Genomic DNA, 16,484 nt, shown 5'->3' with positions numbered 1-16,484 from the left:
CAGAAATTAGTGAAATATGTACTGACGCCTTTTTATTTCAGACCTGGAGGTCAAGCTGATCTTCATTAACTGCAACTGTGGTGAAGTCGGCCTTTAACTAATTCACACACGCAAAACTACCCATAAAAGGGAAGAAATGATCGACAGCGTGGCTGTATTTAATGAGGGAGAATTGTGACTGTAAATTTTATTAAGTAATTAGCTTTACTCAGTTTGAGAACATGTTTTTCACATTAATGTCAAACCAAAATAATCAACATTTTCAGTTTTCTTATTTAGGCAATACATTTTTGGCACTTCAGTAGAACATCTTTTCCTGATTAAAAAGCAAAAAACAAATAGCTCTGCAGAATGAGAAATAAGAAAATTTGTTGTATCATTATTTATACAGTATTTAACTTCAGAGTGTGGATGATGGAAATAAAGGGTTCTGACCTGTGTTGAGGTTCCGCTTGGGATTTTCCATCATACACAGAAACTCAAATGACATGGTGGCTTTGTGTGTTATGAGAATGCACCTTGGAATTTTCAGTAACTGTGAGTCTTTTTTTAGCTAGTACCATCATCAGAGGTGAATGAATAGTATGAATTTGCCTCCCTTCTTTTGGACAGGACCATCCATGGCTTGATCTACAATGCCCTGAAGCTGTTCATGGAGATGAACCAGAAGCTCTTTGATGACTGCACACAGCAGTTCAGGGCAGAGAAGAATAAGTGAGTGATCCCAAGAGGCATGACAGGATGAGCCTGTCTCAAGCGGCATTGTAAATACATAGTTAAGCTATGTAAACAGGTGGCCTTGGTAATCTGCAGCTCACCATTTAGGATGGCGGCAGATTTTACAGCCATTTTGCTTAAAGAACAAGTGATGAAATGGGAGGAAAAAAGAGCAAGGTGTGAATTATCCATTAGGCAGAATTACAGGTGCCCTGTAATTCAAACTAAGGTTATAACACTAACCAGGATTTTTAAGGCACTGTCATGCTTAATGAGAAACACTCAACACATGTCATTCTTTAAACAGCAAATGCATTTTGCCCTTGAGTTATGTTTTGTTTTTGTGGTCTGTAGAGAAAAGGCTAAATTGAAAGAGCGTGAGGAGGCATGGATCAAGATTGAGAACTTGGCCAAATCAAACCCACAGGTAACTATGCATACAGGTCATTGTCCTTCCATTAAAATGTACCCATTTTTGTTTATCTCAGTTTTTTTCTGTTTAAAATTAAACACAATGGGTTGAAGTTTCCATAAATTGCTTTGGCAAAATTTGTTTGTTTTGATTATAAATAGAGGCTGAATGTTTTGATCTCAGTTCCAGTAACCTTTTAATCCATGTCATACTGGTTTTTAAATACTGGGGCACACTTGAACCTGAATTGAAATTGTGTGGGGGTGGTTTCTGCATCTTCCTGTTGCATGAGCAGCTGGGCTTGAGTTTTGCAACTGCAAAAGCTCCTCCTTTATTTCAGCTGTTTACACTGTACATTACATTACATCATGGAGCTGCTTCAGTGACCTTAGGAGTGGGACTGTATGTGTGCTATGGAGGGCATATACACTCAGCGGCCACTTTTTTAGGTACACCTGACTAGTACCCATCTCTAAATTCTGTGCCTTTTCGGTATTAGAATGAGTCTTCTTTTCATATGCATTATAATAACTAATGGTTTTAAGAACAGCAATATGATTAGATTTTTTTTTTTGGGCGTGGGAGTGTTAATCTCCTTCCCTTCAGCATCTTCCAGGAAAGGAGCCACCAAGGCAGCATTTTTCTTAGAAATAGCCCCCCAAGTCTTTCATCCTGCAATTTCATGACCTTTGCACCTCACCTAGATTGTTCCTCAGCCTGAATATTCACGTCAGTGTCATGTTTTCTGCTTCTTGCCGAAGGATGCTGACAAGTATATCTTCTGATTGGTTTATTTTCCAGCAGAGTTTCATAATGAATTTATCCTTATCTGAGTGTGCTGTCTGATGCTGTATATTTGTGCTGTCCCCCCTCCCCTGCCATAGCTTGGGACTGACAGCTGTTTACTTTTTTCTTTTTTGATTTCACATTAGTTCCTTAAGTACGTTGATTCCTCTGGCCTCAGCACTCCAGTAGAAATGGAGACAGACGGCCCGTTGATAGAGGATATTCTGACGTTTAAAAAGACCGTAGAGGATGAAGCGATAACGCAGGTATGCATGACTTCTGTCTCAATCTCCCTGCTCAGCTGCTATTCTCACAAAAGGCTGGCAGAGTCAGCTTTGTGCTGAACACTGGAATCAGTGTTAGCAATGTTTCTGATTGCTCCAATGGTTACTTTATTCTAAATTTGAATATGCACTCCCTCTTTTTTGCCATGATTTTTGAAGAAGACTTGGACTCATTAACTTTACCGTGGTTCTGCTGGTGTGTGCCTGGCTTAGAAGATGAGGAGTACTCTGAATTTTGATTCCTTTTCAAAGTATTATTATACATATTTGACAGTTTTACACAGTCCATTAATGATATGAGATATTCTTTGACTTTAGGGTAAATAGTGATTCAGGATGCGTTTATTGCTCCATTTATCGTAACGCTCTTAGCCGAAGGTGTCCATTCACCCTGTTCATCTTGGTAACTCATTGCAGATGAATCTGAAAGAAAGGGGCAACGGAGACTTCATTTAGCTCTTGATTTAATTCCCATTTCACGTCACTTTCTTCTACTCTGATCTTTGACGTATTGTAGTCTTTGAAATCCTATGGTGTGGGAATGGATAACAAAACGGCCCTGCTGACAGTGTACTTTGGTGGCTGTAGCACACAGAATGGGTGTACCGCAGTTCCCTCCTGTCTACTTAAATCAGCCCTGTGACACACTGAGGGCTTTGAGCTCACACTTCCCTTCGGTGCAGATGTTTCCCCGCCGTCTCTGCTTATCTGGGCACAAGTCTGCACAGAGTGTAGCGATTATTCACACAGCGCAGCGATCAGCCTCTCAGTTCACGTGGCCTCTACGCTCCGGGCAAACACTGCACATGTCAAATTTTATGGGACCTACAGGAAAATTGAAAAGCAAGGGGTTGTATTCTTTGGATCAAAATCGTACACTAAACATGCAAATGATTAACATAACAACAAAAAGGACCAGTCTGTTCCACAAAACAGACACGCACATACATGTGAAATCCAGGCTTCAGCTGGGGGCTGTCATTTTTAATCCCTGTTCTCATCCAGGTTCTGTTTTCTTCCACATTACACCTGTCATCTTTTACAGCGGCAGCTGTAACCTGTGATTTAATCGGCAAACATAATAGAAGGTGACACTGAAACAGGAAATGTTTGTTTCTCAGTTATTTCTGTCTGAACATTTGTAATATTATTTCTTTTATTTATTGTGCACATTCTGAAATGATGTGGCCGAATGCTGGTTGGATCATAGTGCCAATGTTCTCATTGACGGGGGGGCCATGATGATCTGACCACCATGCCCGCCCCTCCCCAAACCCAGAATCCGAAAGACCAGCGGAAGGAGCGGCCCCTCATGCGACGCAAATCTGAGCTGCCTCAGGATATCTACACCATGAAAGCCTTGGAATCCCATCGCCGCGCCGAAGACATGCTGACCACCCGTGACGGGCACTGATCCTGCCCTTGTGCCCCCCCCCAACTCACCTCACCCCTGTGGAGTCTGACCGTATTTAAAGTATTGGCACAGGAACCATGCAGCATACCCCTCACCCAGTTCCAACCCAATTCTGCCTCCCCATCCCACTCATCATGGGTTCTGCTTCTCAGGTGTTCCGTTCTGCTAGTCTTTGTTCCGTCTCTGTTCTCCTCTCCCTTTAAAGCACATGCTTGTGCCCCCACCTCCCCGCCCCGTCCTTTCCAAACGTAAATAAAAGATTGTCTGTTAACAAAAGCTCTGGCAAAAGTCAGTCAGTAAGACAGTGGCCTGCGGAGCCCTGGTGGCCCCGAGGTTCAGACGTGGAGCTGAGAGAGGTGTGAGGTTCTGCAGCGTTATTGTTTCAAAGGGAACAAACAAGCAAAACCCACAGTTGGGGAGCGACTTTTTTTTTTTATCTTCATAATACCCAGGGACAGCTGCCAGCGGCATAAGCTTTCTGATTATTTTGAATACATTGGTATTTTATAGTGAGATTTTAACTGGGGGTGGGCTGGGTCCATTAGGGGCTTTTGTAATGGCTTTGGACATTTTGACACATGCTGAACCACACATCCAAAATTCCCTCAGGCCAGGTTTTCAAACTGAAATGAAGGGTCTAGTGCCCCCCCCCCCCCCCAACTTATTTTTGGAACCATTTCTCCGTCGAAATGACAGTTCTGTGCCATACCAGCTGCTTCTTTCTCTCGTCTCTCTGTCTGTCTGTCCAGCAGCATGTAAACAGAGGTTCAAACAATGGTACACGCATCCCGAGGAAAAAACACCCGGGCTCTGTGGCAGGTGTCGCATTAGTCTTTGTTTGTAAACTTGGTTGACCTGTTCACTGCTTGAATATGAGGGTCTTTTCTAACCATTGTTGCATTGCGAAGGTCGACTTTAAGCGTAACTGTGACCGCAGACAGAGCTACAGACCTCATCACCTTCACCGCGCATGCAGCATAACATTTACTGCTGTTCTCAGTACATTCCAGTGACCATGTCTATTGTAATGGCTGTTCATGCTGTCCTTTTAATTTTATTGCTTGGGTGAAGCATGCACTAATTCCACAGGTGGGGAGTCAACCTTCTCCTGGCGTCTTACCTGTAACAACTGGATTGCACCTGTATTCAGGTCTGGAGGGGCTGTACCAGCAAACTGCTGGGTATTAGTACAGGAGCTACGTGTGCTGCTCGACATATTAAACGGTGTGTAGGCTGAGGGTAATTTTGTCCTCCTTTCCCAAAACTCCCCAGGGAAACATAACCTTTAAGGTATTTCCACTCAAAGTGGAGGCTCAACCAGTTTTTGGGGAGGGGGTTAGTACACTCAGCATGGATGAAGAGCAGGTTCTCTGCTGAGTTCCCAAGTCTCCGCTTTTGGACCATGTCAGATCAAAGGACTGTTACTCTTATTACAATAGTGAGGTGTGGAGCTGCCCTTCACTTGAAAGATCTCTTATAGTGCCTTTGGACAGACGGTGGGACTTTACTGGCCTAAAGCAGAGGTATCAGCTGTGAAAGCCAAACCACATTTAACTAGCTTTTGGTTAGGTGTGAATATAGACATGCATTTACGCAGAAACAATTACCTGTACGTACTCATTTGTTGACATGTTTTGGAGCATTCCTTTATTAAATCATGCATTTCTAAATGCGGATTAAGCCCTTGTGCAAAAAAAAAAAAAACTCAGCAAAATACCATACTGAGCTACCGAAGCACTTCCCGTTAAATCTGAAGGAAGAAAGTTGTTTTTGGAATCCCAAGTGAAGCAGTTCTTTATGTGTAGATGGTTTTTTACATTTGGAGGCAATTGTTTACTTGCAAATAAATTCCAGCGTAGCATGCCATGTTACCCGCCACCCCCACCATCCCCAAAGTGAGGATAGTTTGGTGCTTTTTTTTTCTCCCCCTTTGTTTCCTGGAGCTGTTATCTCTGCATACCATTGTTTGAACTTCCATCTTTGTCAAGCAGTTTATTTTTATTTTTAGCTTGGGTGTTTGTGTGAGGTGTTACTGAAGTTTGTATGACTTTCCTCACATCCTACTCAACCATGTATATGAACACTTGGTTGAATCAAACGTATCAAATAAAATGCGATGTTAAGTGTTTTTCTTTTTTTAAATTGCGAAAGAATAACATTCAACAATGGTTGCCCTCTTTCTCGAAAAAAAAGCATAAGGATTGGAATCAATTTGGTCAGAATTAACCTTTGTTACAAACATCGTATACGAATCTATGACTGAATACATATTGGAGAAACGTTTCTCATATTTATCCCCCAGTCGCTTTACTTTAGCTTCCATTGAAGGTTCTGCTTTTACACCTGCATTTCAAAAAAAAGGAAAAAAAGAAAAAAAAAATGACAAGTGTCCTTTAGTATGAGACCTGTACTAAATGGCTTCATTCAATATTGTACATATAATGTACTTTGTTTTATGTAGTGTTATATCTATTAAACAGTAGATTTCATATTTTGTACAAAATGGTCCTATGTACAGAATAAGACATTATTGTGGCACAGATGTTGACCTGTGCCTGTAACTATCTGCATTAGAAATGTTAAAAGTTAAAGTCTAATATTTTTATCAGTTTGTAATTCAAAATTTGTTCCCACATTGCTGTCTGTGACAAGAATCTTCATACATTAGCCTTTGTGTGCTTTTATCCAATTCTCAAGTGGTGTACATCTATATAGAATAAATAAAGAGAACATGTGGATTTTATATTTTCATCCTAAAACAATTCTGGAGTGGAGTTAATTTTTTTCTGTGAAGTACAATGGTGACTTAAATTGACCATGGTCCTCCTTGAATGTGAGATAATTGGTACGGCTCGGTACTAATGTAGTGATCAGCATTGGGCATTTCTCTGGACAGCAGCTGAAGTGAAACAAGACCAGACGTTTCCAGATGATGGTAGGGAATGCTCCCAAACTGGTTCTGCTCTTACTCATTTAGGAATGCTGGAATTCTCCCTCTGGTAGTTTTACTTCAAATTGTAACTTAATCCACATTTGGATACACTGCCTTGTAACCTACGTTTCAGCAATGCTCTCACCTGTTATCAGATATCACACGAATACAGGCATCTAAGATGTAGTTGCTTTTGAATGAAAGGAAAACATTCCTTCAACATGAAATTAAATGCATGAATCATTTTTTGGCCCTAAACGTTATTTAAGCACAGATAATGCAATATGACATATACATATATATTAAAGAAATGTCTAAATATTAACTTTTTTTTCCAAATATAAGAAACCTGTTGGTTGTGCAATACCACTGCCCATATGTTTTCTGACTTATCAAGGACTGGGAGTGTCTTGAGGTCGATCCCTGGCATCAAATGGCACAAGGCTTTAGTACACCGTGACTGGCATACCAGTACATCATTGGGCACAGACATGCAGTTGTGCACACGAGAGCCGACCGCCCAACCTTCCTTGTGAGGCATTAGCGCTATCCAATCAGCCATCCTGAGAAACACCCTTAAACCAACTGAACAAATGAGACCCGTATACTAGCGATGACCACAAGAGGGCAACCTTCTTATGAATTAGACATTGACGTAGAGAGCGACTTTTTAAATATATAAATGATATATTTATGGTTTGATATTTTGTTTATATCCGTTTAACTACTGATAAATATGACGTCCCGCTACTGCCAAAACACTGCGCATTTAAACTCAAAATGTAACTCGGTGGTCTAAGTTTTTTGGAGACAATTGTGAATCGCATGGTGTATTTCTAATACAGGTACTTCTCATTTAACGACCGAGTTCTGCTCCTACGGCTAGGTCGTTAAGCGAATTGTTGATAATCGAGGAGCCGCCATTTACTGATATTTCAGGTGTACTGTAGGCTAGTGGTAGTGGGTTTGCGTCGACCATCTTTAGATATTGTTTTAATGTCGACTTTGTACCATTTGTAACATTTTAGTATATTTATAAACTGGAATGCAAGAACGCATCCACCTTTAAAACGATACGTGTAGCAATCGATTGTTGTAACAGTACAAATATGTAATAATTTTATGTGCATTCGTGCTGGTATGACAAGAAACCTTGTTTTTTTAACCTTTCTATGCTATTCGTACTTCCTTTGCGCTATAAAGGTTAAAAGCACGGTAATTTCTTTTGCATTTTGTGCTGTTACAATAATCTGTCACAGTTCTAATATACATTACTTAGGTTTGCACACTGTTAATCAAATCACACTTAAAATCGCTTTAAATGCCGCATGTCGTAGTCGGATTTTGATCCATAAATGCACATTTAACCAAGCTGCATAATTCTGCAACTTTGCTCCCACCTAGTGGTGAAGAGTATTATAAGGCTAATTGGGAAATATCTTCATATACAAACAGCCAGAACTGTGCTCCTAAGAAATAATAATAAAATATCATTAAATTATTTGGCAATGCAGCCACCTGGGACCTATCTATCACTTTTTATATTTATCTCTTGAAATTTCTATAAGAATTACACAGGATGGCCGAATTAAATCCGCAACATTTCTGATTCATTTATTAAAGTTTCTACAAAAGTTCCATTGTAAATCAAGTTAGGCATGTAAGGAATACATGCATAGGCATGTAAGAAATGCAATTGCTAGAAAAAGTAATGTATCAACCATGTACAAAAAATCATAACGTTTTATTTTTATGTTATCTTTTTATATGTTATTTTATTGGTAGTTTCATTTAAAACATAAATGTTTCCGTTCAAAATAGACTGGTAAAGGCTTCAGTTAAAACAGGTACCCGTCGCGGTTTAACCTAGTTCTTTCTCACAACTAACACCCAAAGATAACCGATTAACTGAGCTTAATAAGCGTATAATGAATTATAAACCGGGCTGTGCGCGCGGCACGTGCTCACACTCGTGTAGGCGGGAAGTGAATCAACTCCTGCGCGAGGCATCGGCGCTTTAGCCACCGAGGACGAACCGAAAAGTGAAAACTTAATCTAAAAACGGTCAAACTGTTTACGCCAAAGCCTGCTCTGTGGCGAATGAGGTCTCGAAGTACTGCCCTTTAGGCAAACATGTTTAAACGGTCAATTAAAAGGTTATGAAATCCTACGATACAACCCGACGATCGATGACATTTGGTAAGTTCTTGCCGAGCCAGTATGACTGCTGGCCGGTCCAGCCCTGGTCACCCAAGGTCAAATATAGACCATTAGTACGTAACATTTTTCTCTGAACAGATAACATTTCTTGATTTATGCTATTTTTTATTTCTTTATTATTCATTTAATGTGATTTGCATATTACTTTCTGTCTGGTAGGTACATTTTTGTATTTGGAACACTGTCTGGTGGCACTATGTAGCCGCAAACTTACAGGGTTGGGGCTAATTTCGAGCATCTGGAATTACCTCTTGTTTCCTTCAGTGCAGTGCGGGTGGCTGCTGAGTGACATCCTGGTCATTGTGTCTCCTGCTTTGTGCTGTCTGCTTCCTGAGGTGGGATCCAGGCTCAGTGCTCACCTATGTTAAGTAAAACAGTTCTGTGTAAAGGAAGTCTGAATTCCAGATATGGGTAAGGGTGAACACATACTAATTGTGACTCACTTTTATTCCAAGCAACTTTTAGTTGTGCAAAGGTTATTTCACCAGTACGACTGTAGGGCAATTTCATGTTTTCAAGAAGATTTCTGTGGAATTGGTGAGTTTTGGAAATGTAGCAAAAGTTCTTCGTTGGACAACATCAGGACTGATTGAGTTTTGGTTCCCAGTCCTGTAACATATGATGAGGAAGCCTGAGTTTTGGTCATTGGTGGGTTTCTCTGAAAAAAATGACAGTAAAATATACTGAGTGAGTTTTGCTTCGATTAATATTTAAAGATATAACACCAGACATCCACCAGACGTAAATCAACAACCTTTCTTCTTACCTCTCCTTAAGGTTACTTCTCTGTCTCCTTAATTCCCACAGAACCTGTTGTCCTAGGTATAAGGAATAAATATCTAAATAATGTTCGGACGCACCCACATATTCGTGAACAATTTTTTCTCCTGACTGTCTGTCTCCTGACTCACACCTGTCTTTGTGAGTTCAAAGTTTACTTGAGGACAATAGAGAAATTACATTACAAAGGCAGTCAATGGGTAAGTATGCCACATTTCATAATGTTAATCTGAAGTAATTCCCTCAAGTTCTGCAGAGATCACTAAATGAATGAACCATTTATTCACAAATATTCTTAAAAATTAGACCTCACACAAGAAGGGACCTATAATTTTGCATTGCATGATATTTGGCCCATGAAAATATACTTTCTGGAGTATCAGAATATTAAGAGGTGAACATGTTTGCTATCATTTTGAACTTCTTATGTTTCCACTGAGGGGCGGCATGGTGGTGCAGTGGTTAGCACTGTCGCCTCACACCTCTGGGACCCGGGTTCGAGTCTCCGCCTGGGTCACATGTGTGCGGAGTTTGCATGTTCTCCCCGTGTCGTCGTGGGGTTTCCTCCGGGTACTCCGGTTTCCCCCCACAGTCCAAAAACATGCTGAGGCTAATTGGAGTTGCTGGATTGCCCGTAGGTGTGCATGTGTGAGTGAATGGTGTGTGAGTGTGCCCTGCGATGGGCTGGCCTCCCATCCTGGGTTGTTCCCTGCCTCGTGCCCATTGATTCCGGGATAGGCTCCGGACCCCCCGCGACCCAATAGGATAAGCGGTTTGGAAAATGGATGGATGGATGGATGGATGTTTCCACTGTTGGGGTTAGGACCTGGTAATGCTTATATTCTAGAAAGTGCTTGCTGTATTGTGTTCTGAACTCCTGATAGCGTAAATCACAGATTATTGTCATGACTATCTCCCACGCATTTACTATGATACCTGAATGAGGTCATATTCTGTCATTGGTATCCTATTGCTTTGGTGCATGAGAACTGACGGATGTACAATGTCTACATGTGGAAACTGCATCTGTCTAAAGCTTAATCTTACATTATATGTCAAGTGCTAAACAGCTTCGACACATTTCAGCCAAGCTGCTTGGTTACCATTGTGTTCACAGAGTGAGCTGTCAGAACAGGAGATATATTTAGTGGTATATTCTGGTATTCATGTCAGACAGGAATCGGTGGGATTTATATGAAACATTGCCCACAGGTACTGCTTCCTGTCAGAAGCTACTATAACAATTTTAGAAAGGACAGTAAATGCAAAATATCCTAATGAAGGTAAATAAGGACAATGGCCTCACCAGGGGAGACAGGTCCAGATAAGGATATCAGTTAATTCCTTTTTAAAAATTTAGAAAACAAAATCACACATTTGGTTTGTCATGTAAGTTATTTAGTACCAATCTGCCTCAGGGACGGATTATGGGTTGTGTGGGCCCCTGGGCAAAACGTTCGCAAGGGCCTCCCCCCCCCACCACCACCAGCACCACCACCACAATTCAAGGGCCCTTGGCAGCCAAACGCCCTCCCTATAGGGTCAGGGGCCCTTGTAGGCAGAGGATCAAAGAATGTAGGCCCTCTAAAATAGACAAACGAAAATACATTGTTGATAAGCGTTGCAAATTGTTTTGGGCTAGGGGCCTCACGGGCCCCCTGCACCCCAAGGGCCCCTGGGCAGCGGCCCCGCTGGCCCGGTCCGTAATCCGTCCCTGATCTGCCTTGTGTAGCACCCGAAGTATAGCTTCCTTTTTCCTTGAACATCAAGTTTAGAAGAACAGCCTGATTAAGGCAAGGTCTGACTTGTGTGAGGTATCTTCTACTTCCTTATTATGGTCTTTATTGTGCTACAAAGGACTGTTAAAGCCTTTGAGATCTTCTTATACCCTTCACTGTACTTTATCTCCAAGTGCTTTTGAACATACCTTTCAACCCATAGTGGATTTTTTAAATCTCAGGGGCACCAATTATCTTTCGTAGTCTGTACAGTAATACCAGATAACATTTGCAGATGCGTTTAGAAAGGTTTTTTTACTGTTACAGTTTTAATTAATTGCATTTTTAATTTAATTTTATTTTCACTTGACTGTGGTGGGTTACTGGGTATAAATGAAAAGGAGATATTTTATAGTTTTTCACTCTCAGCATGTAATTCAACAAAATTTATAAATTTTGAATAGGGCCTGAATTCTTTCTGCATCCAACATTATCTTTGAAGGGTATTATCTCTGAGTATGAACTGAAATACTTCATTCAAGTATTTCAGTTCAATCAAGGGTTGAATAGGTGGAATTGCTTCATACCTTCAGGGCTGAAATCTGCCTCTCTGTATCATGCAGGTACTCCAGTGTCTTCTAAAATTTCAAAAACATGCAGTTGGGCTAATTGGTGTAGTGTGGGATTATGCTTGCATGTATGCGACCTGCAATGGTCAGTGTGTACCCAGTGTCATGCCCCATTTTGCTTGGGATATGCTCCAGCCCCCCCCCCCCACAACCCTGAACAGGATTCATTAGAAGATGGTTGGATGGACATATAAAATATAAATCCCTTATAAGGTTCAGTCTTATTTTAATAAATTTCCATCCATCCATTTTCCAAACCGCTTATCCTACTGGGTTACGGGGGGTCCGGAGCCTATCCCAGAAGCAATGGGCACGAGACAGGGAACAACCCAGGGTGGGTGGCCAGCCCATCGCAGGGCACACTCACACACCATTCACTCATACATGCACACCTACGGGCGATTTAGCAACTCAAATTAGCCTCAGCATGTTTTTGGACTGTGGGGGGGAAACCGGAGTACCCGGAGGAAACCCCAGGACGACATGTGGAGCACATGCAAACTCCACACACATGTGACCGAGGCGGAGACTCGAATCCAGGTCCCAGAGGTGTGAGGCAACAGTGCTAACCACTGCACCACCATGCCGCCCCCTTTAATAAATTTAACAAAGTTAATTGAAATCTATAAATCTAGACAGAGTTCAGAGAGCAAGAGTTAAAATGGAATGGAAATGGAATATGAGATGAGATTTAGGGAGTTAGCAAAAGGCATGGGTTTAAGTCCAGAAGAGTAAAATTGAGATAAATTCGACAGTGCAAACTGGCAGAGTGCTCATTTTCAATTGCACTGAACACTTTAGAATAATTCAGAACAAACAGAATCTCTCTCTCTCGCATGCACACATGCACACAAAGGTTTGTAATCATATATTTGTGGGGATACTCCATTAATTTCAATGGGGAAAACAGGTTTTTCTCACATTGTGGGGTACATTTGGTTCCCACAATGTAATATAAAACTAATCCACACATACACACACAGCCCATTAAATCTAAACTTAAAGCAGATTGGCAGTAGATGTGAATTCAGAGCTTCATAATTGAGCTGATATTGACAGAGATGGGGAGGGCACTGGCCAAAATAACATCATGAATACATCTTTAAAGAGAGGAAAAGTGATATGAAGCAGTAGTTTTCATTGTAATGTGATTCATACCTTTAACTCAGTCAGGCATTCTTATGGTAAAATGCTTTAAATACTTTTTCCACACACCTAAGCAGTCAATGATTTTCATTACATTTTATATAAAATTATTAATAATGATTACGGATAATCATTTTTCATGTATACATGAATGATCCCTTTATGTAAATACCCCAAATTAACTGAAATAAAACAGCTTACATTTCATATAATAACTGAGGTTAGCACAGTAACTCATTGGGTAGGAGTGTTGCCTTACACCTCAGCATCAGGGGTCCCATTCCTTTCTCTACTGTGTGCTCTCCCCCCATAATGTGTGTTTCCTTCTGTAGTCTAAAGACTTTTGGCTAGGCTAATTGGCCATTGACTGTGTATATGTGTGTGCATCCTGAGATGTAGAATGCTGCCCAGCTTGTACCCTTGTATTACATGGGATGAACCCTAAGCCCCTCGGTGTCCCTGTCTAAGATGAGTGGTCAGAAGAAAAAAAATTTTTTTTTTACCTTATACCATAACTTTGCATTTGCCATGTTTCATAATATATAAGGTCAGTGCATTATATTTTTTTGTCTTCGCAAAATGATTTCTGGGATGTACCTAAGTTCTAGATGAATGAACCTTCTCATCAACTGTCAAACATCAGCAAATACTTATATTCCTAATTTAAAAGGAAAATATCTCACTTCTTTTAGTTTTTGGGTTTTGCAATAAATCAAACTTTCTCTGTACACACTCCTTCAAAGTGTACACAAGAATGTTTATTGGTGTTACCCACTTGTATTAAAAGTGAAATGGAATATTTTGTACCATTTGTAACAGAAACTATATTTGTCGAACCTGCCTCCAGTCAGCACTTCCTGCAGCCATGTCCAACTAGACCCTGCCTTTGTCACGCCCACACGGGCGGGATCAACACCTGCTGATGATTAACGCCTGATCACTCCCCTTTTTAAGACAGCTACACCGGAACACCGGTGCGAAGTATTGTTGCCATTTACAATGTGCCATACCGAGCATGTAATTTGTGTCTTGTCTTCCCTGTTCATCCTGCCTGCTGTGTCCTGCCCTGCCGTTCCGCCCTTGCTCCATCCTGCCCTGCTGCCCCGTCGATCCTGTTCCTCCTATCCGTCGTCTCCCTGTCTCGTTCCTCCATGTAGGACTGATCCCTCCGGTGAACGACCTCTGCCTGCCCTTCGACTGTTCTTTTGGATCGCCCTGTCGGACTTGATTACCCACGGTTAATTTAATAAACCGTTTAGCCACTGCACTTCGGGGTCCTCCACTCCTGCTGTACATCACAGCCTTGTCTTACTTGAATACTACACTACACATCCCTTAATCATATGAAGACAGCATTTCATACATTGCTTGAAAAAATGGAACTTAACAGTAACAGCCAGATAATATGAGAACACTAAGAACACTGATGCCTTTGAACACCAGTCTGTTATGTATACCAGCATCCACCCATGAATGCCCAGTGGTTGGGGTCTTCTAGGTGATGCTTTGAAGATTTTAATATAGTAAATTTCTAAACTTTGATTAAGAAATTCCTCTGTGACCCAGACCAGGATTAGCAGTTGGCTTGATGGAGGAATAGGTGGATGGATGATATAAAAGTGATTTCTATTTTGAAATTCTAGAACTATACTTGCTCTTGATATTTTCTTTGAGTAAATAAAGGAAGTAGATGCAACTAATAAAAATACAGATAATTTGAGGGAAGGAGTTAATTAACTTCTCCATTAAAGAATTTGAGGTAAAATTGTACCTCATTTGATTCGGTCTGTGACCTTTAGACACACAGACACTAACACATTCTCTAAGGCCACAGCAGGCCACATTCTCTGAGACCACAGCAGCTTCAGACAGCTGCATGATCAATCTTCACCATCTCTCACAGGAGAATTTTAGGAACAGCCTGTGGTTGATTATTTGCTGATTTGAAACTGCAATTATTTCTTGTGACTCACAGCTGCAGCCTTCCTGCACCCCAGAGGGGTACAAGATGACGAAAGGCATGACCACCCCCACTGTGAATCATTTACCCATTCCCATCACTTGCTATCATCATAAGGACCCTAGCAAGCGCAAACACCCCAGTACTCTCAGCCACTTCCTGTGGGAGACCTAACTGACTTCAAGCAATAGCAGGAATATGACTGTGTATCTGGTATAGGCGATGGAACTCTTCAAGGACCTAAATTTGTACCTTTAAATAGGCAATTGGTCTAGAATAACTGTCAGTGCAACAAACTGTACATCCATCTCATCCATCCATTTTCCAAACCGCTTATCCTACTGGGTCACGGGGGGTCCAGAGCCTGTCCCGGAAGCAATGGGCACGAGGCAGGGAACAACCCAGGATGGGGGGCCAGCCCATCGCAGGGCACACTCACACACCATTCATTCACACATGAACTCCTATGGGCAATTTAGCAACTCCAATTAGCCTCAGCATGTTTTTGGTCTGTGGAGGGAAACCGGAGTACCCGGAGGAAACCCCATGACGACATGTGGAGAACATGCAAACTCCGCACACATGTGACCCAGGCAGAGATTCGATCCCGGGTCCCAGAGGTGTGAGGCAACAGTACTAACCACTGCACCACCATACCACCATACCACCCCCCAAACTATACATACTGTAGCAAAATGAATATAAATTTCAAGTTAACCAAAAATCATTAACCTCTGCTGTGTACCACTTGAAGAATTTTCTGGATGTTGTGCAACACCAATAACAAAGTCTTTATGAGTACAAATAAAAACTGCCTCCACAGTTCTGATCTCTGAAGAGTCACTTGGCACATTCTGACACAACACACAATGTGTCATTCTATATCACAGTTGTCATGAAACTCATGAATGACTTTCCTAATCAGCTGGGCATTCAACAGTGGGCATTCAGCCATGCATTATGGGTTTTACCTCTGGTGAATTGGCTGTCCTTTACTGCACCCCAAATTGACTTAGCTGCATTGTGTGGGTGAAATAATGCACGTGTAGCTTAATCGTAAAACATTCACATGTTTCTCCATCAAATACCTTAGCTGATTATCTTTTTATTCTTTGTCAGAGGATGTTAAAACTTTGCAGTAGCCAACTCAGGGAAACAAAGATATTTTGTGCTTATTATTTTATTTATTTTATATTATTTTAATTGATTAAACCAGACAAAATATTCTTGGCCAAGCCACGCAAATACTGAGTGTAGTTAAATGTCTTGTTAATTTCCTATGAAGGTCTTTGTCTTCAAAGATAAAATACATTTCTTCCAGTTACAATCATGGTTAAAGGGTAATTATTTCTGTTCCCTTTGTGCGTCATTCTGCTCTATACATAATGAAGACCCTTCATTTCAAATTATGAATAAAACAAAATAGACATGTCCACTAGTTAATGGGCTGGTTTTTAGTGGTGACATGAATATAAATAAGTGTGTC

The 16,484-nt window shown here is 41.1% G+C and overlaps 1 protein-coding gene and 2 long non-coding RNA genes across 7 annotated transcripts in view; 2 read left to right on the top strand and 1 right to left on the bottom strand.

Annotated features, from left to right (window-relative positions):
* ppp2r5ca (protein phosphatase 2, regulatory subunit B', gamma a) overlaps positions 1–6,375 on the top strand; it is a 46,403-nt gene extending 40,028 nt beyond the window's left edge. For 2 of the 4 annotated variants that reach the window (XM_048973992.1, XM_048973994.1), the window contains 4 exons: positions 613–714; positions 1,072–1,144; positions 2,062–2,181; positions 3,479–6,375. In XM_048973992.1, the coding sequence (XP_048829949.1) occupies positions 613–714; positions 1,072–1,144; positions 2,062–2,181; positions 3,479–3,613 (430 nt within the window). In that variant the 3' untranslated portion in view covers positions 3,614–6,375. The remainder of the gene's footprint in view (positions 1–612; positions 715–1,071; positions 1,145–2,061; positions 2,182–3,478) is intronic. The other 2 variants (XM_048973993.1, XM_048973995.1) reach the window with 1 other exon arrangement.
* Positions 6,376–8,410: 2,035 nt separating this feature from the next.
* On the top strand, positions 8,411–14,946 carry LOC125707098 (uncharacterized). 2 transcript variants are annotated; one of them, XR_007382184.1, is made up of 4 exons: positions 8,411–8,744; positions 9,030–9,176; positions 9,573–9,745; positions 14,196–14,946. It is a non-coding gene; the product is annotated as an uncharacterized LOC125707098 (long non-coding RNA). The 2 variants fall into 2 exon arrangements; XR_007382183.1 differs by lacking the exon at positions 14,196–14,946 and having other exon boundaries at positions 9,573–10,145.
* LOC125707096 (uncharacterized) lies at positions 8,905–9,678 on the bottom strand. The gene is made up of 2 exons (XR_007382182.1): positions 9,209–9,678; positions 8,905–9,124 (listed from the first exon to the last, which is right to left on the bottom strand). It is a non-coding gene; the product is annotated as an uncharacterized LOC125707096 (long non-coding RNA).
* Positions 14,947–16,484: the final 1,538 nt, after the last annotated feature.

This window comes from Brienomyrus brachyistius, chromosome 14 (assembly GCF_023856365.1).
Source record: "Brienomyrus brachyistius isolate T26 chromosome 14, BBRACH_0.4, whole genome shotgun sequence".
NCBI lineage: Eukaryota > Metazoa > Chordata > Actinopteri > Osteoglossiformes > Mormyridae > Brienomyrus > Brienomyrus brachyistius.
The sequence above is the reverse complement of the archived record's forward strand: the minus strand, read 5'-3'. Positions and strand labels throughout refer to the sequence as shown.